We start from the raw sequence: 25008 nt of genomic DNA, 5'->3' as shown, positions 1-25008 counted from the left end.
CACACACACACACACACACACACACAGAGTGCATGCAGTTCCTACAGAGGCCAGAAGAGAGCATCATATCCCCCCCTGGAAATGGAGTGATAAGCAGTTGTGAGCTGTCTAATGTGGGTGCTGGAAAGCAAGCCCAGATCCTCGGTAAGTAGCAAGTATTCTTAACTGCTGAGCCAGCTCTATAGAGCCTTAAATCTTTTTTAAAATGACCTCTTTCTCTCTGTTACAAGTCAGGTTTATTTTCTCTTTCTAACATGTGGGCTCTAGGGATTGAACTCAGATTCGGTTGCAAATGCCTTTTACCCACTGAGCCATCTTGCCAGCTCATAATGGATTGCCAACACAGTCTCAACTTGATGGTTGACTGAACCCACCTCATGCGTGTTAATCAAGTGCTCTGCACTGAGTTATACTCTCAAGAAGTATCTGTAACTATGTTCACCGTGCTCCTGGTGAAAGTAAAGGAGCAAAAGAAAGACGCAATTATGTTTCCTAGCTGACCGTGACGTTTGAAAATGTGCTTGTCCTTCTGGCTGCTGTTTGTTATGTGGGAAACCCCATCTTGTCCAAATCAGTTGTCACAATATTAATTTCTCTAAGAAAGTCAGGAGTCATTCATAATTTTTTTTTTTTTTTTTTTTGGTTTTTCGAGACAGGGTTTCTCTGTGGCTTTGGAGCCTGTCCTGGAACTAGCTCTTGTAGACCAGGCTGGCCTCGAACTCACAGAGATCCGCCTGCCTCGGCCTCCCGAGTGCTGGGATTAAAGGCGTGCGCCACCACCGCCCGGCTCATTCATAATTTTTAATTGTCATCTAGCCACAGTCTAGCATTATCTGAGAGGAAAGCCCAGTTGAGGAATTACCCAGATATGTTTAGCTGTGGGCATGTCTGTAGGGGATTGTCTTGACAGTTCACTGGTGTTAGAGGTCCCAGCCCACTGTGGGTGGTACCATTTCCTGACCAGACAGATGATCCCACATTGTATAAGATAGCTAGCAGAGTGAGCCAGAGCGCTAACTAGGAAGCAGCAAACCTCATGGTTCCTTCTCAGTTCCTTCCTCAAGTTCCCAACCTCAACCCATTTTTCCTCACTAATCAGAGTGTGGCTTGGAAGTATAAGCTGAACAGACTCTTTCCTGTCCAAGTTACTTATGATCAGAGTATTTTATTGTAGCAAGAAAACCAGACTACACAAACTTCCAAATCTGGGGAAGAAAGGAGTGGATGTGGGCGTAAGAAATGATCAAATACACGCACGGCTGACGGCCTTAAGGAAACTGCCTCTGGACGCACTTTCCAGGTGTGCCCCTCCTCTTCTGATCTTTGAGGTCCCAGCAAATCACCTTTGTCAGCTACAACACCACACAGCTTTCACGTAAAGTGATTCTTTTAGTTACCGGAGTTCGACTGGATGTCCTATAAACTCGAGGTTGCCGCCCAAGGCAGCAGCCCCTTAACTTGCCAGTCTTAGCAAAACAAAGCCCTCTTGATATGGAAGCCAGACCCTCTCACGCACTATCAGTAACACACCTGGTCTAGGTGTGGGAAGTAAAAAAGAAAGTAATTCAATTAAAGGTAAAGGGGGAATTAAGTAGGTGAAATGCAATTACCCAATTAATTTTTTCTAATTAGCATGACCCAATTTCTTGGCTAGTTTATCCTTATTGTAGATATTTTAAATTCCACATGAATTTCTTCATGCCCAGCTTTTTGTTTTTTCACGTGGGTGATGGGGATTTGAACACTGTCCTTCATGCTTGCAAAACAAGTTCTCTTTACTCACTGAACTATATATATGCCCAGCCCTCCCTATTCATTTTAATGGTTCCATGCCACTCCACTATCACCGTGTGATAACCTGTGTACCTAGTGACTGATGAGTGGCTGTCAGGCGAAAGCTTACATTTACCCTACCACATTTAAAAATGCTCTAGACTCTAGGGGGGACATGGGTCTCTTACAATACTTTGGTTTATGTATATAGCTGTTTGGCCTGCATACATGTTTGTGTACCACTTGTGTGCCTGGTGTGTGTGGGAATCAGAAAAGGGCATCCAATCTCCTGGAGCTGGAGTTACAGATTATTCTAAGCTGCCCTGTGGGTGCTGGGAATTGAACCTGGGTCTTCTCGGAGAGCAGTCAGTGCTCTTAACCCCTGAGCCATCTCTCCAGCCCTCCACTGTATTTTTTACACATGAACTGTATATATAGGATTTAGAGAGATGGCTTAGTGGTTAAAGTGCTTGAATAGCAAGTGTGAAAAATAGGGTTTCGATCCCCAAAAATCCATCCAATTGCCAGATGGGCGTGGCCACCTGTAGTTCTTCCTCATAGGCTTGCCATATAGGTAAGCTCTGGGTTTCAGAGACATGCCTCAATGAACAAGGTGGAAAAGCAATTGAGGATGATTCCTGACATCTCCATATGCGCGCGCGCACACACACACACACACACACACACACACACACACACACAATGGAAACAGAAACACACATATATATTAAGTCCCCAGAACTAGAATCTCTAGGTTGAAAGTCTTGGCTGCTGTGAGCTGGGCTTAGAGCCACACACCTTAAATCCCAGCACTCAGGAGGCAGAGGCAGGTGGATCTCTGTGAGTTAGAGGTCAGCCTGTTCTTTGTAGTGAGTTCCAGGACAGCCAAAGAATACAATGAGACCCTGTCTTGAAAAAGCAGAAAACAACAGTCTTGGTTGCTTTATGTGTGACAGACTGTTCTCTTCTGCAACAAAGACCGTCTACAAGAGCTAGTTCCAGGACAGTCAGTGCTGTTACACAGAGAAATCCTGTCTCAAAAAACCCAACACACACACACACACACACACACACATACACACACACACTCCTACACACATATATAGATATCATATATGTATATATAATTTAATATTATTTACTTATTTTTGTACTTATGTCTGTTTCTTAAAGCAAAACTCAGGTTAATTCATAGTGAGTTACCTTGATTTTCTAGTTTCCAAGTCTCCTTCTTGACCTCCATCCCTCCAACCACTTCATTCCCAGACAAAAGCATTTGCTAACACATTTCTGAGGGTTCTAAATGAGCTCAGACTTCCTTAGCTTTGCAGAGTAGGGGATGTTAAGCCTGGCCTCAGTATTGTCAATGGTTAAGAGCTCGGATATTTAATCCAGTCATTTCAGAGGTGCTGAGACATTTAGTCAGAGTTAAAAATGGAAAATAACCACTTGCTTTCATGGAGAAGGTTTAAACGTAAGTTTTTGAAAACTACAAGAAAAAGATTGACCCCAAAAAAGGGAATTGACACCTTTTAAAACTTAGTGTCATGTTTCCAATATTTCATTTTTCATTGTGGCTTCCAGACATTCATGGAAATATGACAGCTCCTAAAAGGATTATGGTAAATCTCAATTTTGGCAAACAGAGAAGGAAGACTGTTACCCACAAAACCAGTTTTTGAATAAGATTCTAGTAAAAGATAGAAACTTAAAATTTTTTAAGATTTATTTATTTTATGTATACGAGTGTTCTATCTGATTGTGCACTACACATCAGAAGAGGCCACCAAATCTCACTATAGACGGTTGGGAGCCACCATGAGGTTGCTGGGAATTGAACTCAGGATCTCTTGGAAGAACAGCCAGTGTTCTTAACCTCTGAGCCATCTTTCCAGCCCCCAAGATAGACATTTTTAAAAGAAGTGTGTGCTTTGGAAAGTGGCTCATAATGATGGCTATAATCCTGGACTCCCAGGTGCTGACCTGCTGGTAGAGGACCTAACGTAGTACGACTGCCACTAAATCAGGCCTGGTCTTTGAGAAGCGGAACTCACTCAGGAAACATCGCAGTGGTTGCTGCTCTTGGTCATTTTCCATCATCCTAGACTGAGTTACCTGGAAGCTAGCTGCAACCCCAGGTTGGATAAGGCCTATAACTGCTGGGGCTGTTTGGTGTTTGCTGGGGCATAATCTCGAGGGGATCTAATCAATATTTTGGGAATCCCAAAATTTCACGTCTATGTCTCTTTTGTTATTGCTCTTCTTGAGACATTTAGTCTTTCTCTCTTTATCTCTCTCTCTCTCTCTCTCTCTCTCTCTCTCTGTGTGTGTGTGTGTGTGTGTGTGTGTGTTTCTGTCTCTGTGGGTGCATGGAGATGCATATGCACACAGAGGCCAAGGGTTGATCTCAGCTGTCTTTTGCTGGATCGCTTTCCACTTTACCAAAGCAGGGACTGTTGCTAAATCTGGAGTTCAATAACTTGGCTAGTCTAGCTAGTCAACTTGCTCAAAGGATCCCTGTCTCTGTGTCCTGACTGACTGCTGGGTTGACTCAGCTTATATATATGAATCCTGGGGATATGAACTTCGTTCCTCATACAGGTGATTTACACACCAAGCCATGTCTCCAGCCTGACATTTAATATTTTAAAGAAATGAGTCCTCCCTGGGCATGAAGGGTGAAGCTGCCCCCTTCATGCCCACTGGGCTGAGGGTTTCTAAGAGGCTCTTGGTTAATTTCTCTAAAAATAATCAGGTAGGGTGACAAGGGAAAGGGAGTGGAGTCTAAGGCAGCCTCAGGTGGTGCTCTGCCACTCACTTGGTCTTCCACACCTGCTCTGTGGACACACCCTTCCTCCTGCCACAGCCACTCACCGAGGCTCCCACAGGAAGCCAGTGCTGAGCTGTTGCCCTCTGCGGCTACAAAGGTTTCCCTGAAAGACTTCCCTCTCTCTGACCAGTCACAAGGTGCCTAAATGACCCGTGGACAGCTCTCTTCATTCTCCTGTGCACCTGGCCGACTGCTTAACTGAGCTGGCCTCTAGGTATGTTCTGCAGTGTGATAACCTAAATGTCCTCAGACGTTTCGACACCTAGGAAAACTGACCCTTAGGGCAGTCATTTTCCACTTTTGGAAATGGGGTGCCTATGGAAGCCAGAGGAGGGAACCAGATCTCCTTGAGCTGGAGTTACAGATGGTTGTAAGCTGTGGTGGTGCTGGGAACCAAACCCAGGTCCTCTGCATCCTTCCAGCCCCTTATTTACTAGCGCAAATGTAGACTGATGGAGGAAGGTGTATCAGGCAGGACTGTCACTCTGTACAGAGACGCTGGCAACCTCTCCTGGCACTCTATTCCTTGCTAGGAGAAGCAGGGTTTCTGATCACAGAGACACGGATGTTTACAATGTCACACAGGGAGTAGAAACAGACTTTTGGTGAAGACGGCAGGTGACACTAAAAATGTGTCACTGTTAATCTTTATTTTCCAACCATGGAGCTGACACTTATTTTCCAGTCTGGGAACACGGTGGTGTGTTACAATGGAACCAGGCCCCCGCTGCAAGGCAGATTAAGAGCCCCAGGGCGTGCTCTGCACTCTGAGGGTAAAAGTCTCTCTGTTGTATCACAGGTGCACCAACCCCTGTCTCTGGCCTCTGTTAATGAGCAGGATTCCTGGTAAGTAAAATCCAGACAATGTGATGTCTCCCAGCAGATCTGACAGAATTCGCCATATACATAACTATGTTGCTATGAAATGATATAACTATCATTTTAAGTGTAATTCTTTCTCCCTCCCTCCCTCTCTTAAAACAAGGTTTCTTGTTACCCAGACTACCCTTGAACTCCCCATATAGCTGAGAATGACCTTGAATCCCTGATCTGCATGCCTCCACCTCCTAAGGGGTGCAATTACAAGTGTGTACCCCACAACTGGCTTACTCATTGCTATGAAGGAATGCAGGGCTTGTAATGACAGCAATCCACCACAAGATGCGAAGGAAGAGCACACTTACCTTTTAGTACTGTTTTCTTTGGCCTGCTGCTTTGTGATCTCTTCCAAGGCCAGGACTGGGCTGCAGAACAGCTGCCCACTTTTCCTGATCATCTTCTGCTTCATGGCTGTCAGGCTATCCCACTCTCGGACAAGCCTCAGAATCTGGCGGAAGAGAAGTGAAGAGGGTGCCACTCTCCACGCGCCTTCCTCTGAAAGTCGTTCTCACGTGACAGAACCGATGTCTTACAGCACCCTCAAACAAGATGAGTCCTACAGCTTGTCTTTCTCCAACTTGACACTACTTTCATGTTATAAATTGCCTATGGCAAGTTCAATCCAGAGTCCCTAAAGGCAGTCAGCATATGATCTGAACAAACAGTGAGAAGTGCTCACAGAGACCAAAACAGGGTAGAAGTATAGATCCCTGAAGCAGCCCTGGAAAAGCTAGCCTTAGGGAGGCAGATCCTGCAGGGGCCGCAGGGGATGGTGCAAATCCCCATGATCACTATGTTAGATGCCTCAGACACCAAAGGACAAAAGCCAGCAATAAACTGAGGTTATCACAATTGTTCTTTATCAGTCAGTTATGGACAACTGGTTCAATAGCTTTGGCTTTATTATGTATCTGTCTATCTCTCCATCTCTCCATCCATCCATCCACCCACCCACCCATCTTACTATCTATGCATCTCTATCAATCATATATCCATGTATCTAATGCATCTCTCCAATCTAGCTAATCTAGCATCTATCTGAATCTGAGCATCAGTATTTAGTGATGCTAAAGAAAACAGTTCACTGCTACCTCTTCCTATAAGAGGGGTGCAGCTGACCGCCAGGTACTGCTTCATTTCCACAAACAGGGTAGTAAAAGCAAAAACAAGGGACAAAACCTCTGCTACGTTCTTGTAAATACAAATGGCGGCGTACGATGGAGGCTACGGTCTCCCTGGCAGCTGGCTGACCTGCTGCTGCAGCACAGAGGTCACTCTGACAATGAGTCCAGAGTCACAGTGTGGCATTATCCTGGCTCTTGGCATGTGCCATTGTTAGAATTTAACCTTAGAAGACAAGACGTGTGACAAATGTGTCACAGCCGCTAATCCGATGAACGAGAGTGAAAAGATGTGAGGATGATTCTGTCCTCAGCAGCCGTGCAGGTGTGATCACTCACCAAGGAAACAGATGTCACATTTATTCTTAGCACCAGTGGAATTAACAGACCCTGCCTGTATGGATAGAAATGCAGCCTGCAATCTGACTCTGCAACAGCTATAAGGTTTGTTTCATTAAACTAAAAATAATCTCGAAAATTCCTAAATTTTATTTCAAACAAATGCAAGTGTATTATTTAGAACTCTTCTTACCCGTGAGCGATTCTGTTTTAGCTGAAACCTTGCTGGCAAGTCTTCCCAAAGGTCTAACTTTATATCCAAAGGAATGAAATTACAGTTCATCGGTTTTCCATCCTGAGAACAGATGAGGAGACACTGTTAGTGCAATTCAACCTGCAGGTACTAGGAACTACTTCATAAGAAAACTTAATTATCATGTAGCATGACCATTCTCCTCAAAAATACACCAGGAGGCACATTCTAGACAAGGGTGTATCCAACATGAGTCCCCTGTAGAGCTGAGGTGGGAGGGGAGGCTTTTACTTTGCCAGTACACAGCCCGAGCTTTCTGTTGTCAGCCTGGATGCTGTACTTCTGCCCCAAATACTTCTCTACTGCCTAACCTTGGAAATACTCATGGAGATGATGAAAAACTGCAAACTCATGCAGAAGAACAGCTCGTCCTTGGCATTAACACAAGCACCGCCGACCCCCAAGTGATCTTTACAATATTACAGACATGGCTCCTATCAGACAGCAGCACCGACAAACATCTCGCCATCCCTTCCCAGGTGGTTGACACATCTGCGCACTGTTACTGGCAGGAGGGGAAGGGAGACAGAAATTCTAGAGACCTATTTTAAAATACGCTTCTCCAAAGCTATGCTACACTGCTGCTGCATGAAGACCAGCTGTCCACAGCCTGGCTGGAGGGGAAGATGGGACTGCACCGAGGAGTAATATTGGGGTGTTATCTGCCCATCGAGCTCTTACTCCCTTATGATTGAGTCTCCTTAACAGTCTTACAGGACAGCGTGGTCTACAGAGCAAGTTCCAGGACAGTTGGGGCGACACAGAGAAACCCTGTCTTGAGCCCCCTCCCAAAAAACCCACAATCAAACAAAAAGCACGTGTTATTTATATGAATGTTAGTTATTTTAAAACTAATAATACATCAATATTTTAAGTATCTTCATTTTGCTTCAGAATGGAGTAACTATCAACAGATATAATCCATATCAACAAGAGCTCTTAGGGGTTTCAACACATTTTCATCATGGAAAGGGGTCTTCAGAATAAAACATGTGACTTTTGCTAGCCAAGGCTACTGCAGCAGTCTGAGTGCTCACTTTAGGAAGCCTTTTCTCTGACATTCAGCATGGAGGCTGGGGTAGGGGTGTGAGAAGTGGGGGTGGGGCAGTTGGAGATTGGGGTGAGGTGTTAGGCAGCCACAAACGTTGCTTCAAATGCTGAGTGATCTACGGGGATGAGCTTGTTCTAGCTTGCAACAAACCCTCCCTACATTTTACAGCTGAGGAAATGGAAGCAGAGATCAGCCCATATGTTCAGGATCATGCTAAATGGTAACACTGCAATCGAGGTCTCTTTCCCTGAAGTCTTAATGACTCTGCTTTGACATCTCATTGTCTTGAGATTTCACAAGAATTTAATGACAAGTCATATGCAGGCAGAAAACTGGGTGCCTGTCTCACTGTTAGGATCTCCACTGAAAAGTGAAGAAAGGAAGTCTGGCTTTATATTCTGAGATATAGAATCTGCGTGACACTTACCTGGGTATAGAGGTGGATCCGGTCTGTGTTTTTACTGGCACAAAACATAAAGGTCTCACACACCGGCAGGGTGCCCAAATCATTCTTTTGCTCTAATGAAGAAAACAAAACAGAATCTGAAGAGCCTGTCTACTCTCTGTCTAAAATAGCATACTTGGGGTCTGGAGAGATGGCTCAGCAGTTATAAACATCTGCTGTTCTTTCAAAGACTGTAGTTTGATGCCCAGCACCCATTTGGGTGGCTCACAACTACCTGTAATTCCAGCTTCAGGGGATCTGATGCCCTCTTCTGGCTTCTCTGGGTATCCACATACACATGGGCATACACATGTTCAGACAGATAAATAAACTATAAACAGATCTTCAAAAAGCAGCTTACTTCGCTGTTGTGCAGGTTAGAGCAACGAAATAGCTATATCTAAAAACTAACACATTCAATAAGCTCATCTAGGCTTGAAATTAAACTTTCAAGGCAGTTCTTTTAAGAGCATTGGCGTATTTGGAAACGGCCTTCTTTGCTAATGATTGAACAAGAAGTAACAGATCCAGAATCATTTGAGAAGATATGAGTGTGTCAGAGGGACCTTTCCCTAACACCAGAAATCCTTACCGGACTTGAAGGGTTTTAGAATTTCTCCCCTTTGCTGAGCATACTGCAGCTGGGACCAAATAGTCCCCATTTGATTATGAGCATCAGGACAGCCCTGTTGAGTGCCACCGATGTGCCTGGGTTGGCCCCATTACCCAGAATTCTTCAGGAGAGACAAAACTTGTGGAGGCAAGTCTACATGAAAATTAGAGCTGAAGGGGCTGAGGCTGCAGTTCAGGAGTAGAGTATTTGTCTAGCATGCCCGAAGACCCTGTGTTGGATCCCAAGTACAATTAAAATCAAACCCCAAAAGCACAGGTTAAATAAATAATGAGTGTAGTCAATGCCTACCAAACACACCAGTGGCCCAGGAACTGTGCTAACTACTGTCTCCAGGGCATTTCTCACACATGAAGAGTACATTTTAACAGGAGGAATCTCAGCACATTAACCTGCTTAAGAGGAAAAGGGGCTCCAGAGCTTGTACTCTTAAATGCACTATTTTTATTTATGTGATGTGTACACTTGTGTGAATTTATGTGCACTGTTGTGCATGCAGATGCCAGTGGGGCCAGTGGGCATCAGATCCTAAACTAGAGTTAAGGTGATTGTGAACCCCCTGGTTTGGGTGCTGGGAACCAAAGTCAGGTTACTCTTGGTCACTGGCTATCTCTCTAATTGCCGAGTTTATACTCTATTTTAGTTGTGGTTGGTCAGTGACCTCTGAACATTCTTTCCCAGCTAGAGAAGCTCAGCTTTACTTGCCAGTCCACTAGGCAATACTATCACCATAGTAGTTTTCTAGTAGACCTATTATATACCAAACAAAGCTGCTGAAGGCAGAAGGTACTGCTGGTCCTGATCCTCAGGACAAACAACAGTCACAGCCACAGGTGGCATGTTTGGGCTTTGTAAGGTGTTGTGCCACGGTTTAATGGGAAGTTCTTTCTGCCAACCTTGAGCAGAAGAGCATTTGTAATCAGTCCGTCTCCATATTTGAAGAATTAGGCATTAATGTGTAAAGATTAGAAATCATTCTTTGACGGCTGGAGAGAAGGCTCAGCAGTTAAGAGCACTGGCTGCTCTTCCAGAAGTCCTGGGTTCAATTCACAGCACGCATGTGGTGGCTCACAACCACCTGTGATGAGATCTTCTGGCTTGCAAGCATACATGCAGGCAGAACACTGTATACGTAATAAATAAATGAATCTTGTGTCTTGTTTTGTTTTTTAAGGCAGGGTTTCTCTGTAGCTTTGTTTGGAGCCTATCCTGGAACTCGGTCTGTAGACCAGGCTGGCCTCGAACTCACAGAGATCTGCCTATCTCTGCCTCCCATGTTTGCAGGGCAGGCACGCTACCCACTGAGGCATCTCTCTAGCTTGTTTCAGACAGTCGTGAAATTATGTTTCTTAAAATTGTTTCTTGAAAATGCTAGCTGAGTGTAGCCATCTAAAAGCATCCATGTGAAAAAGGTTAGTGATCTGCTAAAGGGCTGTTGGCTCTGTCAGTCTGATTACTGTGCCCTGAGGTACCACCCAAATAAAAACAGCTCTCTCCCTGTCAACAAGGTCACTATGGTTGGACAGGGCAACATTCTGGTGGCAGTAGCAATTTGTTGGTTGTGATACCATGTAGTGTTGATGCCAGCAGAGAGTCCTCTGGTATTTAAAGGTGTGTTTTAACATAAAAGAGAATAAAAGGTACGTGGCATAAGGTATCAATCACGAATCTAGTAACAGCATTATGTATTAAAGTCTATGGCACTTATTTAATTAGTTTTTTAGTTTTGAAATAGGGTCTCATTATAGCCCAGGCTAGCCTCAGATTCACTACATAACCAAGGATGACCTTGATTTCATAGCGTTCCCGTCCCTTCCTTTTGAGTGCTGGGCACTAAGGTTGTAGATGTCTGTGTGATAGCTACGAACTCTATCAACTGAGCCACAGCCTTGGCCTTCACATGGTTTATTATCTGAGCACTAGAAACGAAAGCAGTACTTACCATTCCCTGCCTGGGATGTCAGTCTGTCCCTCCTCTCACCTTTCCATGTTTCTTCCTTGCTCTTAGCCAACTGCTCAGGTTCTGGCTGTCTGGGACGTTCCTTTACACAGTCCAAACTAGCCTGATCATTTCTGGAGGTGTTTTTCTGAGAATCACCATCCCCATTTTTATTGTTATCCTGCATACGATTGAGGCCAGCTGGAATTATTAAAGTAAAGTAAGTTACTTGTAACAAGCATAGATTAAAATGTCACAGCTCAATTTTATTAAAAAAGAAAGAGAAAGAAAGAAAGAAAGAAAGAAAGAAAGAAAGAAAGAAAGAAAGAAAGAACGAACTGGGCTTGGTGGCGCACACCTTTAATCTCAGCACTTGGGAGGCAGAGGCAGGCAGACTTACAAAACATCAGGAAGGACTATTGGCCTTGCCTCCTGAGGATCTCTTCTAAGATGCACACACAGATACACAAAAGTGTAAACAAAAACCGTGTCTAGCCATGCTCTCAGAGAGTCCCACCCAGCTCAGAGCTGCTGTTGACCTTAGCCAAGGGCTTACACTGTTGGGTATACTCTACACAGAACTGGAGAGCAACTGAGACCTTTAGAGGAGTAATGACGATTGCAGTTTTGTTGGTGGTGTTTCTTTCCCCCCAAGGTCTCATGTAGCCTTGGCTGGCCTGTAACTCACATAGATCCATTGACATCTGCCTCCAATCCTGCTGCTAAGCCCAGCGGATCCCATTATTAAAGGGTGACTCTGTTTTGCATGGAAAGATCCCAAAGGGCAAGACTAGAGGATGCTACTGGGTCTTGATCAGAGCTGATGATGGCTTTTATGTGGTAGCAACAGGAGGAGTTGGAGTAGGGATGTACTTTGTAGTTTAACAATTGACGGAGGTGAGAAGGATATCAAGGATACTACTAGATTTTTTTATTATTTATTTTCATTTTATGCATACGGGTATTTGGTCTACATGTATGCCTGTGCACTATGTGTGTGTGGGGTCCATGGAGGTCAGAAGACCATGTTAGATCTTCTAAGACTGCAGTAAAAGACTGTTGTGAGCAACCATGTAGATGCTGGGAATCGAACGTGGGTCCTCTGGGAGAGCAGCCAAGCTCTCTTCAGCTGAGCCATCTCTCCAACCCAATGCTGAAGATTTTAATTTTTGCAACACACTTGTGCATGTGTGCACACATATGCGCGTGCACACACACAAACACGCGCATACACGCACACCACATGCTGAAAGTTGACATGTGGTGCCTTCTTCACTCATTTCCCACCTTATTTTGGTCTCTCACTGCACCTGGAGCTCACTAATTTGACTTTCCTGGCTAGCCAGTTGGTTAGTTTCAGAAATCGGCCTGTCTGGACATTCCCATGATGTTTGGTGTGCCTGGCTTTTTAATGTGGGCACTGAGATTCAACAAGCAGCTGAGCGACTGGGATCTCTGAGCCCTCAGGATTCTAGCCCAGGCCTGTCAAGCCTGAGGCTCCACTGGGCTCCAAAGTAGAGTGGTCTATGGACTGCTTTGGACATAACCACTCTGACATTCAAATCAGAGATGCAAAACTGGGCAATTTCAACTGTTGTTGAATATTACCATCCCATGTATCCACACCATATCCACACCAAAGTACCACAGCTGCCTCGATAGACCACAACATCCTAATATGGCTCCTCTAATTTTTTGGATTCTTCTATTTAATTAGTTAATTCTGTCTTTCGACACTTTGGGGTTACAAACAAACCAAGGTAGGCAATTGCTATGTCAACTGTGATAATATAAAGCTGACCACTGTAATGTTGAGATAACATTCCTACTTAAAATTTTTATTTTTTTCTCTAAGCAGATTGTCTCATGTTCAAAAATGTGTTTATTTTTTAAAGTTTCTTGGCAGGTTGCTTACTGAATCAAAGGTTTAGAAACTTTCATTGTTGCTGTTTGCATGAGGGAAAAATCAGAACTATCAAACACATAATAAACTTTGATTTTTAAAAAGTTATTTAATTTTGATTTTATTTAATTTTATTTATTTAATTTTAATTTGCTCCATTGTTCCGTCACAGTGCTCCATTGTTCCATCACAGTGCTCCACTGTTCCATCACAGTGCTCCACTGTTCCATCACAGTGCTCCATTGTTCCATCACAGTGCTCCATTGTTCTATCACAGTGCTCCATTGTGCTGTCACAGTGCTCCACTGTTCCATCACAGTGCTCCATTGTTCCATCACAGTGCTCCATTGTTCCATCACAGTGCTCCACTGTTCCATCACAGTGCTCCATTGTTCCATCACAGTGCTCCATTGTTCCATCACAGTGCTCCATTGTTCTATCACAGTGCTCCATTGTTCCATCACAGTGCTCCATTGTTCCATCACAGTGCTCCATTGTTCCATCACAGTGCTCCACTGTTCCATCACAGTGCTCCACTGTTCCATCACAGTGCTCCATTGTTCCATCACAGTGCTCCATTGTTCCATCACAGTGCTCCATTGTTCCATCACAGTGCTCCATTGTTCTATCACAGTGCTCCATTGTTCCATCACAGTGCTCCATTGTTCTATCACAGTGCTCCACTGTTCCATCACAGTGCTCCATTGTTCTATCACAGTGCTCCACTGTTCCATCACAGTGCTCCACTGTGCCGTCACAGTGCTCCATTGTTCTATCACAGTGCTCCATTGTGCCATCACAGTGCTCCATTGTGCTGTCACAGTGCTCCATTGTTCAGTCACTATGCTCCATTGTTATATCACAGTGCTCCATTTAATAAAATTAAATTTAATTTTATTAAAGATTCCTTTAATAAAACCTTGAGAAGAACTCATGATTTGTCAAACAAAAAAACATGATGCAATGTATATTAAGCAGGCAAAACAGTTACTGAAAAGATTCCATTTAAATATAGAAATCCTCTATAATTTCCTTAAAAACAAGAATATCTATGAGTTTTATAACAGCAAGCCTGTGATGGGCAGTACATTTGCTACCATAGCAACAAGGCTTCTCCTGCCCACCGAGCTCACATCCTGCTGACATTAATCAGAAATGCCCACTTGCACCAAATTAATGCCAAGCCAGTGACACTCAGGATATAGATTCTTGACAGAACAGGAGTCATTCACATACATTCCACAGGGGATGAATTTAGTCTTCACTCAGTGAAATTCTTATTCCATTTTAAGGGCTGCAGGCTGCTGAGTCATAGAACACTTTGCATCTGTACAGTATTATCTGAAAACTTGGATGGTCTTCAGCCACCCCCACCGCCCTATCCCTCCCTCTCACCTTCACCTTCTGAGTACTCACCAGCTCTGCCCCGAGGGTTCTCACACATCTCACAGTAAGGAAGGACTAAGTTATTGATGAATGTGCAGAAGCCACACTGCCACCCCTTCTCGGGAAGGGCTGGGGAGGCCAGTGGGGACTTGACCTCAGGGACGTCCATGGATGTGGCTCTGGCTTGCAAGGGTGGTCTTTCCTCCAGTGTACTGCTGGGGTCCTTGGTGCTGAGGGTCTTCAATCTTTTAGCTTCAGGTTCAGAACCATTTCTGTCATCAGTGCTATCATCTGCAGTCACTTTGCCAGGGCCTGGGGCCACTGCAGTCTTCTCCTTGATTGTCCTGGATGTTTCCAACTGTCTCTTTGTCGATTTTGGTGAGAAGAATGATCGAATATCATGTTGTTTTTCTTTTTCAAACTAAAAATCAGACAACAGTTATCAAATGAGGGAGCAATTCTTCCTAAATGAAAGGACTTAGCATTTTCATTAATCAGACTGACAGGAAATGAATCTAATTATAGTGCAACTCTTCATAAATACATACAACTCAGAGCAATAAACACAGTCGTGCACTGAGTGAATACAGCTATGTACTTCCTGTGTCTTTTTGCTTAGCACTTATGTGGGCTGAACTCATTAACCCTAATGTGAAATCAGCATTCAGGTGAGGAAACATTTTAAAAGTTAGGAACTTAGCTAAAGTTATGAAATAAAAATATACTTTCTAAATTACCTGCCTTAGATGCACATCAGGTAAAAGAAGGAATTGCATATGTAAACATTTCAGGCATATAAAATAATATCTTAAATCAATCAAGAACATAGAAAAATACTTTCATGCCCAAACTATAAACACACTGTACATAAACTAGGACACTCTACTAAAACAGTACACTGACCAGGAAACATTTTTCAAACAGCATTAAAATATTCATTCTGACCTCCACATGCACTCATATACACACGAATGTGTATTCTCACATGTATTTCACAGATCTGCAAGCATACAAACATACATATATAACACATATACAGGGGCTGGAGAGATGGCTCAGAGGTTAAGAGCATTGCCTGCTCTTCCAAAAGTCCTGAGTTCAATTCCCAGCAACCACATGGTGGCTCACAACCATCTGTAATGAGATCTGGTGCCCTCTTCTGGCCTGCAGGCATACACACAAACAGAATACTGTATACATAATAAATAAAATAAATAAATTAAAAAAACACACATACAAACGAGAAGGAAAAGAACGATGAAATAAAAACAGATGACCAAGGATGAATGAAGGAGAGAAGCCAGACAACTCCCACGCGGTGGATGGGGAGGACTTAGCTTTCCGTTCACTGTAGCTCCAGCTGTGAGCTTTGATGGCCTTCAACTCTGAGCCGATTTCTTGTATTACTTTGCTTCCTCTATATCCCCCCCCCCTTTTCTCCGGGGGTGTTTGAGACAGGGTTTCTCTGTATAGTCCTGGCTGTCCCGGAACTTGCTCTGTAGACTAGGCTGGCCTCAACGTCTCTGAGATCCACCTGCCTCTGCCTCCCAAGTGCTGGGATAAAAGGCGTGCGCCACCACCATCTGGCTGCTTTCTCTGTGTTTTCTTATGTTCTTTCTGGGTGCTTTCCTCCTTATCTTTTGCTCTTTGTTAAATCATTAATTTTGGCGTACAAAAGTTGGTTTCTGTCCCTATTTTCTGACTTCTCCCTTATTTTTCATAGATACAATAATCCCTTTTATTTTTCTGTGACTATCAAGGACGTTTTTACTTTGTTTTGTTCTGCTTCCTTCAGTTCACTGTTTGTTTTACCAGTGGCCTTTTCTTGGAATAAAGAATTCAATCTGATTTTCAAGTGAGAAGTTTTACACAATGCTGGTGGCCTTTCATCACCACTACAAAACCAAAGCCTCTTCTAATAAACGAATCACACACAGGGCCTAAAATATGAATGTTCTTAATTAGGTTATTCCTAAAAGTATTTTAATTACATTTACTGTTTTGTATGTGCATGTATACATGCAGGTGCATGTATGTACGTGTATGTGGGTGGTCAGAGGACAATGTGCAGGAGACAGTTCTCTCCTTCCACCATGTGTGTTCCGAGGATTAAACTCAGGTCATGAGGCCTGGTAGCAGGATTCTTTACCCACTGAGTTATCTCACCAGTCCTAATTAAGCTATTTAATGTGTCTGCTCACATTTAAGAGAAGTTCTACAAGGAAGACTTTACAGTATCGTTATCAATAATGGTTTTGTTGAAGAGTCTTATAGTCTCAATGAGGTCTATTGGGTCTAGTCTAGTTGTCTTTTCAAATAACTGCAGTGGTGGTCACCAGGGAGCAGATCCTTCCTTCCTTCCTTCCTTCCTTCCTTCCTTCCTTCCTTCCTTCCTTCCTTCCTTTCTTCCTTCCTTCCTTTTCTTTCTGTTTCTTTCTTCTTCTCTTCTTCCTACTCCTCCTTCCCTTTCTTTTCGAGACAGGGTTTCTCTGTGCAATAGCTCTGACTGTCCTGAAACTCCCTTTGTAAACCAGGCTGGCCTTGAACTCACAGAGGTCCGTTTGCCTCTGCTTCCTGAGTGCTGGAATTAAAGGCACGTGCCACCACCACCCAGCGACCTCTTTTTGTTTTGATTTTTTTTTTGGGATACATGGTTTAAAACTTTTTTTTTTTTTTTAATGAGGAGCAGATAAAGCATATGTCAGTATGAGGGCTATTCTTGGTTGTCAACTTGACTACATTTGGAATTAACTAAAACCCCCAAATTGAGGGCACACCTCTGAGGGATTTTTGCTTAATTTGAAGCAGGAAGATCCACTTCTAATATGGATCCCTGAGGTAAGAAGATGTGCCTTTAACCCATTTCGTTCTGAGAGGGGGAAAAGACGTGCCTATAATCAAGGTCTCAAGGTAGGAAGACACACATTTAATCCAGATCTAATCTGGGCCACACATTCTGCTGGAAGCCTATATAAGGACGTGGAAGAAGGAAGCTTTGGCTCTTTGCTAACAAGTCCACTCCTTCTCTGGCATTGGATCCCAGGGTCTACTGAAGACCAGCTGAGACACTCAGCCGCATGGCCTGAACAACTGCTGGACTCTTGGACTTTCCTTTCACAGGCAGCCCCTGTTAGGTTATATGGACTGCAGTTTATAAGTCATTCTAATAAATCCCCTTTTATATAGATAGAGCCATTCCATAAGTTCTGTTACTCTAGAGAACCATGACGAATACAGTCAGTATAGTTGTATATGAAATACACATTAGTGAGCTATCACATACATTCAATTGTGTTTAATAGTATCAGCATCTTTTGAGCTCTCTGCTTTACTGAATTACCATCATCATTGGGTGCATGTTGTGTAGGCCTGAGATTGATGAAAGGTGTCTTTCTCAATCACTCTCTATCTTATAAACGGAGGCGGGGTCTCTTCTGAACCCAGTGCTCACTGTTTTGGCTAGTCTGGCTGGCTGGCCTGCCCTGATGATCCATGTCTCCACCTCCTTTGTGCTGGGATTACAAGTGGGCCACCACGGGCACCTGACTTCAGTGGCCTCTGGAGACCCAAGCTCTAGTCATCATACTTGCACTACGACCAATTCCCCACTTGTCACCCCCAATCCCTCAGTCTATGTTTTCAATGATTTATTTCTTTACACACTTACCTAGCCAGCTCACCATTTAAAGGGGGAAAAAGCATATAGGAGTTCTTGAAAGCAATCTTCAAAAAAAAAAAAAATCTTAAAGAAATCTTCTAGCAATGACTTCTCAGGGCCTTCAAATATAGTCAACCTTAAGGAAGCCATTTACTTAAGCTATTTATTTTTTAAAAGATTTTTTTAAAGAATTAACACAGGGCAGCACTTGGGAGGCAGAGGCTAGAACTCTGTGAGTTCGAGGACAGCCTGGTCTATAGAGTAAGTTCCAGGACAGCCAGGGGTACATAGAGAAACCCTGTGCCAAAAAAAAAAAAAAAAAAAAAAAAAAAAAAAAAAAAAAAAAAAAGAATAACTAGTTTGGGAAAGTAGCATCTGAGAAATTCACATTTTGTGCTAGAGAGAACTGAGAGGGATGTGCAGCAGTGAAAGACTGCACTCAGAAAGAGAGGTCAGCTCTGCCATGCTCGAGGTCACCAGCAGTGTGTGGCAGTGATAGGTGAGTCCTGTGTACGTGCTGATTGGAGCCCATGTGCTGCTGGGTAAGACAGAGACCTCAGCAAATAAACTCCAGTGGCTGGAGTTTAAAGGCAGTGGCTGGAAAATAACTGTAATAATAAGATACACCAAGATTAAGATTCTTGCAAACAGTGCACTAGCAAGGATGCTACCTAATGCTACAGGGGTGGCTAAGGTGGATGATGAGGTTGCTGTGACCGCAGGGCTGGAGGAGCACAGCGTTCCGTTACAGTCCTCAGTTAGAATGACCGCAGGGCTGGAGGAGCACAGCGTTCGTTACTGTCCTCAGTTAGAAACCTGATCCCAGCATCAGCTGAACTTTCTGATTAGAGCCTCTGGGCAACTGAGCAGGAAGGTACTGATGAGGTTTCTTTGACATTTAGCAGCCATGATTGGTAGAAAAACAAGGCAGAAAAATCCCTTTGATACATCCTAAAGGTAATTATTATGTGCTGGTTGGAACAGAGAAGGATTGGTGATATGTGTTCTTGCAGGCCATAGACAGCCTCCAGGACTGACTATACACACTTATTTGAACTGTGTATGCATTTTTTGTTTTTTGGAGAAGGTTTTTATTTCCTCCCACAGTCTCAAGGAACTCAAGACCCAACTAAGATGAAGTCGTGAGAATAAAATGAGTTTTACTAGCTCCATTTCTCTTACCAAGTTAAAGTAGATAAAGAGGGACCAAGTGTTCACACGTGAAAAATGAAATGTACACTGGTAGTAAATGAAACCTATAAATAAGTGTATGCCTATGCGTGTAGTTGTGCATGTGTGTGTGCATGGGAGCGATGCCCACGACTGTACAGGAAGGCTGGAGGACATTTAGGTGTCCCGTTCTACTTCTCTCTGCCTTAGTCCACTGAGGTGAGGTCTCACCACTTTTCAGATGGGATTGCTGTGCAGCAAGCCCCAGTGAGCCTTCTGTCTTAGCTCCCCACAGTGCTAGTTGTAGGTGTTGGGGGCCATGCCCGGCTTTTTATGTAGGGGCTGGGGCTCTGAACTCTTACCCACTGAGCCGTATCCCCACTCCCAACGAAACAAAGTATGCATTTTCTCTTTTTGTTTTCTTTTTTGGGAGATGGTACTGTATACCCAGGCTGGCCTGGAACTTGTTCAGTAGCAAAGGGTAACCTTAAACTCCCGATCTTGCTGCTTTTGCATCTCCAGTGTTAGGATAACAGGTGGAGGCCACCATTTCCCGTCTTTTATTTTGCAGCAGTATCTGAATACTTCTTGCAAATCCCTCTAACTTCAAAGACTAACATTTTAAAGTCTGATAGGTACATATGCAGAGGAACTCCTGTGCAGCCACAACTCATGCCACTGCAGATTCTCTGTACATCACTGAGACTGCACTCGGAGAGAAGAACGGGCACAGGAGTAAGAACTGCCACACGGCTGAAAGAGGGACACTGTGCATGAGGTGAGCAGAGAAAAGTGTAAGGACTCCGGGAAACCACTGTACTGGAAGGAGATATGGGACCCAAATGTGGGCATTGGAGAGACGCTTAGGGACCAAGGACAAGCACTACTGCAGAGGACCCGAGTTTGGCTTCTAGCACCCACATCATACGGCCCACAAACACCAGCTCCAGAGGCCTCCAGCGACACCTACAATTACAGGCATACTCCCCCCTCTTTTACACACGCACGTGCGCACGCACACACACACACACACATCTTAAAGAAAAAGAACTCAAATGCCATGCAGCTTAAAACAAAACACGCTGTCTAATATTCTGAGATGAGACACAGCGACGGCACTGGTCCATCAGCAGACAGGTAGGTGTTAGGACATGGCAGGTTAATAAGAAGCCAGGTATGGTGCACCGACCTGTGAAGTCAGGAGGATCAGAAGTTCAAGGGCATCCTTGGCTACACGGTGAGACTGAGCAGCCTGTGATACATAAGATGCCAGGGGTTTTGTGTTTGTTTGCTTTTGCTTTGTTTTTTTAAAAATACTTCTAGTAAAATTTTTTGAGACACTCTTATGTAGTTCAGGCTGGCCTTGATATAGAGCAGAAAGAGACCCTGAATTCCTGGCCCTCCTGCATCTACCTCTTGAGGGCTAAGATTATAGGTAAGAACTACAACATCCCTTTCTCTAATGATTCCTATATTGTCCTTAATTATTAAGCTGAGTTTTTATTCAGCATCCACTTTAGTGTTGGTGACTGTTGGAAAATGGATGGCGTCATGTGTGGAGAATTCTGAGTGCTTGTGAGAACACTCAGAGAAAACTGAGTCTTGAGATCTCAGTTTCTTCAAAACCTGGGAATGTTCTTGGAATGTGTTTTTTGCTCCTCCCAGAGGTACCAGATAGGAGTGAGTTTACTTCAGATTACTCATTGTTGCTTGTGCTGTTATTCAGTTGAATGTTTAAACTATCCTTTATTTGCCTCTGTGGAAAACACATGTCCTTGTCCTTGTGACTGTACACAGCTCGGACTCGTGAGAACGTTACTCAGGGGACCTTCTCAACCCTCAGAGCTCACACTGTCTGTGGTTCTGGATAAAGCTGGCCGTTGCATGAGATTTCAGCCCACCTTATTTCCTGGCTGCCTTCTCCCGGGTGCCACCGCCTCTGGAGTGCTGACACTGACATCCCTGGAGAACGTGGATCCAGGGATCAAAGCGACTGATATTTCCCAAACAATCATGTCTTCTAAAAATTTTACACTTATCAATAATGTAACTCCCTGTCACGTAGAGGCTAAAGAAATGTTTGTTGGTCTCACTATAACAGGCCAGGATCTTCAAATTCCAAAATCCAACCTGACAGCTTAATGTTTAGCATATCATGCTGCCAGGATACTTCTTTTAAAATTTGATTTATTTATATTTTATGTATGAGTGCTCTGCCTGTATACCTGCAGGCCAGAAGAGGGCATTAGGTCCTATTATAGATGGTTGTGAGCTACCATGTAGGTGTTGGGAATTGAACTCAGGATCTCCAGAACAGCCAGTGCTCTTAACCACTGAGCCATCTCAACAGTCCCATGGATACTTATTTTTTTAAAGAGATTTATTAGTTTTAATATTATATGTATGAGTGTTTTGCCTGTATGAATGTCTGTGTACCACATACATGCCTGATGCCCACAGAGGTCAGAAGAGGGCACCAGATCTCTTAGAAGTGGAGATGCAGACAGCTGTGAGCTCTTGTGTACTGGGTACATGGAATCACACTTGGGTCCTCTGCAAGAGCAGCTTAGCTAGTGTTCTTAACCAACATGCCATCTCTCCAGCTCTGTGGTTTACTTTAAAATGAATGACTTTATTATTTCTATTCTTTTTCTTAGAGAGGTAGTAACACAGAAAGGCAAAATATTTTTATTAGCTAGTAAAGCTATATTATTGGATAGCTTATGGCATGCTTGCACTTAGAAAATCACTGTAGTAGGGTCATGGACAATATCCAATTCTTCACAACTATTTGTCTTTTAATCCCAGCAAGTGATTCTCTTTATGATTAATAAATAAGGAACTTAAAAGTTGGCATTTCTAAATAGGAGATAGGATCTGACCCGACAGACATTTCATCACCAATGAGAATCCAAGTTCCCAGAGAAAAGTCACACCTGTGATAAAGAGCCTACAGCCTGACGGAGGCTGACGAGCACTTCCCGGACTGTGGGAAGATAAAAGCTTGGAGCCAAAACCTTCTTGTGCAATCTTTAGTACCCCATCCCCTCCTTCTGTTGAACACTGCACAGCCTGGAACTTGCTATGTAGATGAGGCAGACCTTGAACTTGCAGCAACCTTTCTGCTTCTGTGTCCTGAGTTCTAGGATTATAGGCATATACCACCACACCTGAGTTCTAGATTATAGGCAAATGCCACCACACCTGAGTTCTAGATTATAGGCACATACCACCACGCCTGAGTTCTAGGATTATAGGTATATACCACCATGCCTGGCTCCCTGGCCTTCTGTGAGGCTTTCTGGGACATACAAATGCACTCCTAAGTTTCCGCCAGCCTCAAGCGCCTGTCGGCATCTGAAAACGATAGCAGAGCTTGCCCCATTCTGCTGGAACTGCCTGCCTCCTGTTCTACTAGGGTGTCAGAATGCCTTGACTTATGACTTGTTTCCATCCTGTAACCATAAAAACTTCATGGAACTCTCTCCACATTGGCCCTTGCTATTTGGAGCAGCTCAAATGCACGCTGCCAGGCCATGGCCACTCACATTCATCTCAATAAAGCCTCTCTTAGTTCCTTTTGAGGCGAAGCTGCTTCCTGGGAGACGGAGAAGAAATCCCTCCCTCTCTTTGGTTACACGGCTAGCAGTTGCTGTGTCCCTATCCTCTGTTCAATCATTGTTCAATAAAAACAAAAGAAAAATATTGCCTTTGGTGAGAAGTCCTGGGAATAAGAGTTGCAAAATGCAGATGAAGGTTGGTGCGTGTTTCCTCTGGAAGGTTGGGGACCTCTATCAGCTCTGTTTGGCCTCAAGGTAAACGCAGGGTCCTTTGAGATAAATCCCCTGGCCTTGATGACAGGAGTAAAAGTCAGTTATTAGAGCTGAAGAGTGGAAAAGGAAACGCAGACAAACTCATAAAAACAATAAAGCACTTCAAAGCTGGTGCTGATCCAGCAGGGAGCAGGCCGTCGACGTGAGGGAGTGCCGACGTCACGGTTAATAGACTCTGATCAAAGGTCTCTGCAAGGAGCCATCCTGCCTCCTGTCACTCGGCCCCATTTCTAACAAAATTAATAAACCTGCTTTACAAATGATGTCTGGGGCATCACGCTGACCTCTACAAAGACACCGAATGGATGACTGGAACAGCAACGGGAGACCTGTCACACCTGGAAACTCCCGAAAGAGTCTGTTTTCAAAGGAGGAGGGTGACAAGAGTAGGATTTAATAATCTAAGTGGAAAAAATGTATTTAAAGTACCTTGAAAAAGAAATCACTGCTTTCGCCATCCCTCTAGATTTTCTAAAAAGACCAGTCCCACATAGCTGAAAAAAAAATTCAACAGTGACCCAATCTTAGATACACCCAGTTTCTCTCTGCCAGCACAGAGATAAAAGAACAAAACAAATCAACTCTACTCTGGTTTAAAACAAAAGCAAAAAATAAAATAAATACGTAAATAAAATGTGGCTGGCAAGATGGCTCAGGGGGTAAAAATATTCATGGCCTACTCTACAACCCAAGTGTGATCCCTGCGGCTCACAACAGGGGACAGCAACTTGTTACTTGGCTGGCACATGCACAGTCCATGTTTAGCTTTCTGTGCAAAAATATATTTTCATGTACTTTTCCACATTGAAAAAGAGCCCTGAAACAATGGTATTCCAAAGGAGTAAAAAATATCCTGATTTTCAAATAGTATCTTATAGTAAAAGGAAGTAGGAAGGTCCTTAAAGAAAAAGCCAGCTCCAAGTCTGGGCCAAATAAAATTCAAAGTAGAGCCTATTTAATCATAGCACTCAAGAGGCAGAAGCAGGAAGATCTCTCTGAGTTCGAAGCCAGCTTGATGTACAGAACAAGTTCTAGGACAGCCAACACTGCACAGAGGAAACCCTGTCTCAAAACAAAACAAAAAGATTTTTTTTCTACAGTCAGCATCTCAATACTTTTTTATTACTTGTGTATTTTGAGGCAAACTGTTATCCTTCCCTACCTTCAAGGGCATAAAAATATTTTCTCCAGTATTATCTTCTGAAGGTTAGATTCTATTCAAGTTGTTTTTCGAGAGAACTGAGCATTAAGTTTTGAAACTGTTGGAAAATATAAACTAGTCCAGTAGCAAAGTTAATTTTTGGTTCTTGACGTTTTCTAGCTTTAAGCAAAACAGCCTCTCATATAGAGCATAATTAATTATGAATTTCTGTTTACAATAATACAGTACATTTTCCAGCAGAGAAAAGGGGCAGGAGAGATGACTCAGCAGACAAGGTAGTTGCTGTGAAAGCTGGTGCGCGCTTGTGTGTGAACACACACACACATGCACGCACACACACAAGTGCACACACACACGCACATGCACACACACGCATGCGTGCACAGATAAAGAACACATAAATAAGAAAGTAGAAAAAAACATTCTCTTACATGAGTGAACACAGCATCCTTGCTGAGCTCTTCACAACTGTCACTTGGGGTCCATGCTTCAGCAAACTGCAGAAAACCCCACTTTTCCTTGTCTTCTTCTGTAGCCTGGAGTTTCTCCTTCCTGCCATTCAGTGTGCTCCCAGTGACCTGAGCCTGTGAGCAGACACATGAAGACCAGATTGTACCACAGTCACCCCCACAGTG

The 25008-nt window shown here is 43.6% G+C and overlaps 1 protein-coding gene across 4 annotated transcripts in view; it reads right to left on the bottom strand.

The window, feature by feature from the left end:
* The window catches only part of Zranb3 (zinc finger RANBP2-type containing 3), a 161311-nt gene that overhangs the window by 6632 nt on the left and 129671 nt on the right, over positions 1-25008 (bottom strand). For 3 of the 4 annotated variants that reach the window (XM_038350128.1, XM_038350129.1, XM_038350131.1), the window contains 6 exons: positions 24805-24957; positions 14581-14971; positions 11265-11462; positions 8674-8765; positions 7136-7237; positions 5788-5930 (listed from right to left, as the gene is read on the bottom strand). In XM_038350128.1, coding sequence (XP_038206056.1) covers positions 5788-5930; positions 7136-7237; positions 8674-8765; positions 11265-11462; positions 14581-14971; positions 24805-24957 — 1079 coding nt within the window. The remainder of the gene's footprint in view (positions 1-5787; positions 5931-7135; positions 7238-8673; positions 8766-11264; positions 11463-14580; positions 14972-24804; positions 24958-25008) is intronic. The other variant, XM_038350130.1, reaches the window with a different exon arrangement.

This window comes from Arvicola amphibius, chromosome 12, assembly GCF_903992535.2.
Source record: "Arvicola amphibius chromosome 12, mArvAmp1.2, whole genome shotgun sequence".
NCBI lineage: Eukaryota > Metazoa > Chordata > Mammalia > Rodentia > Cricetidae > Arvicola > Arvicola amphibius.
This window is presented reverse-complemented; position numbering and strand designations above follow the sequence as displayed.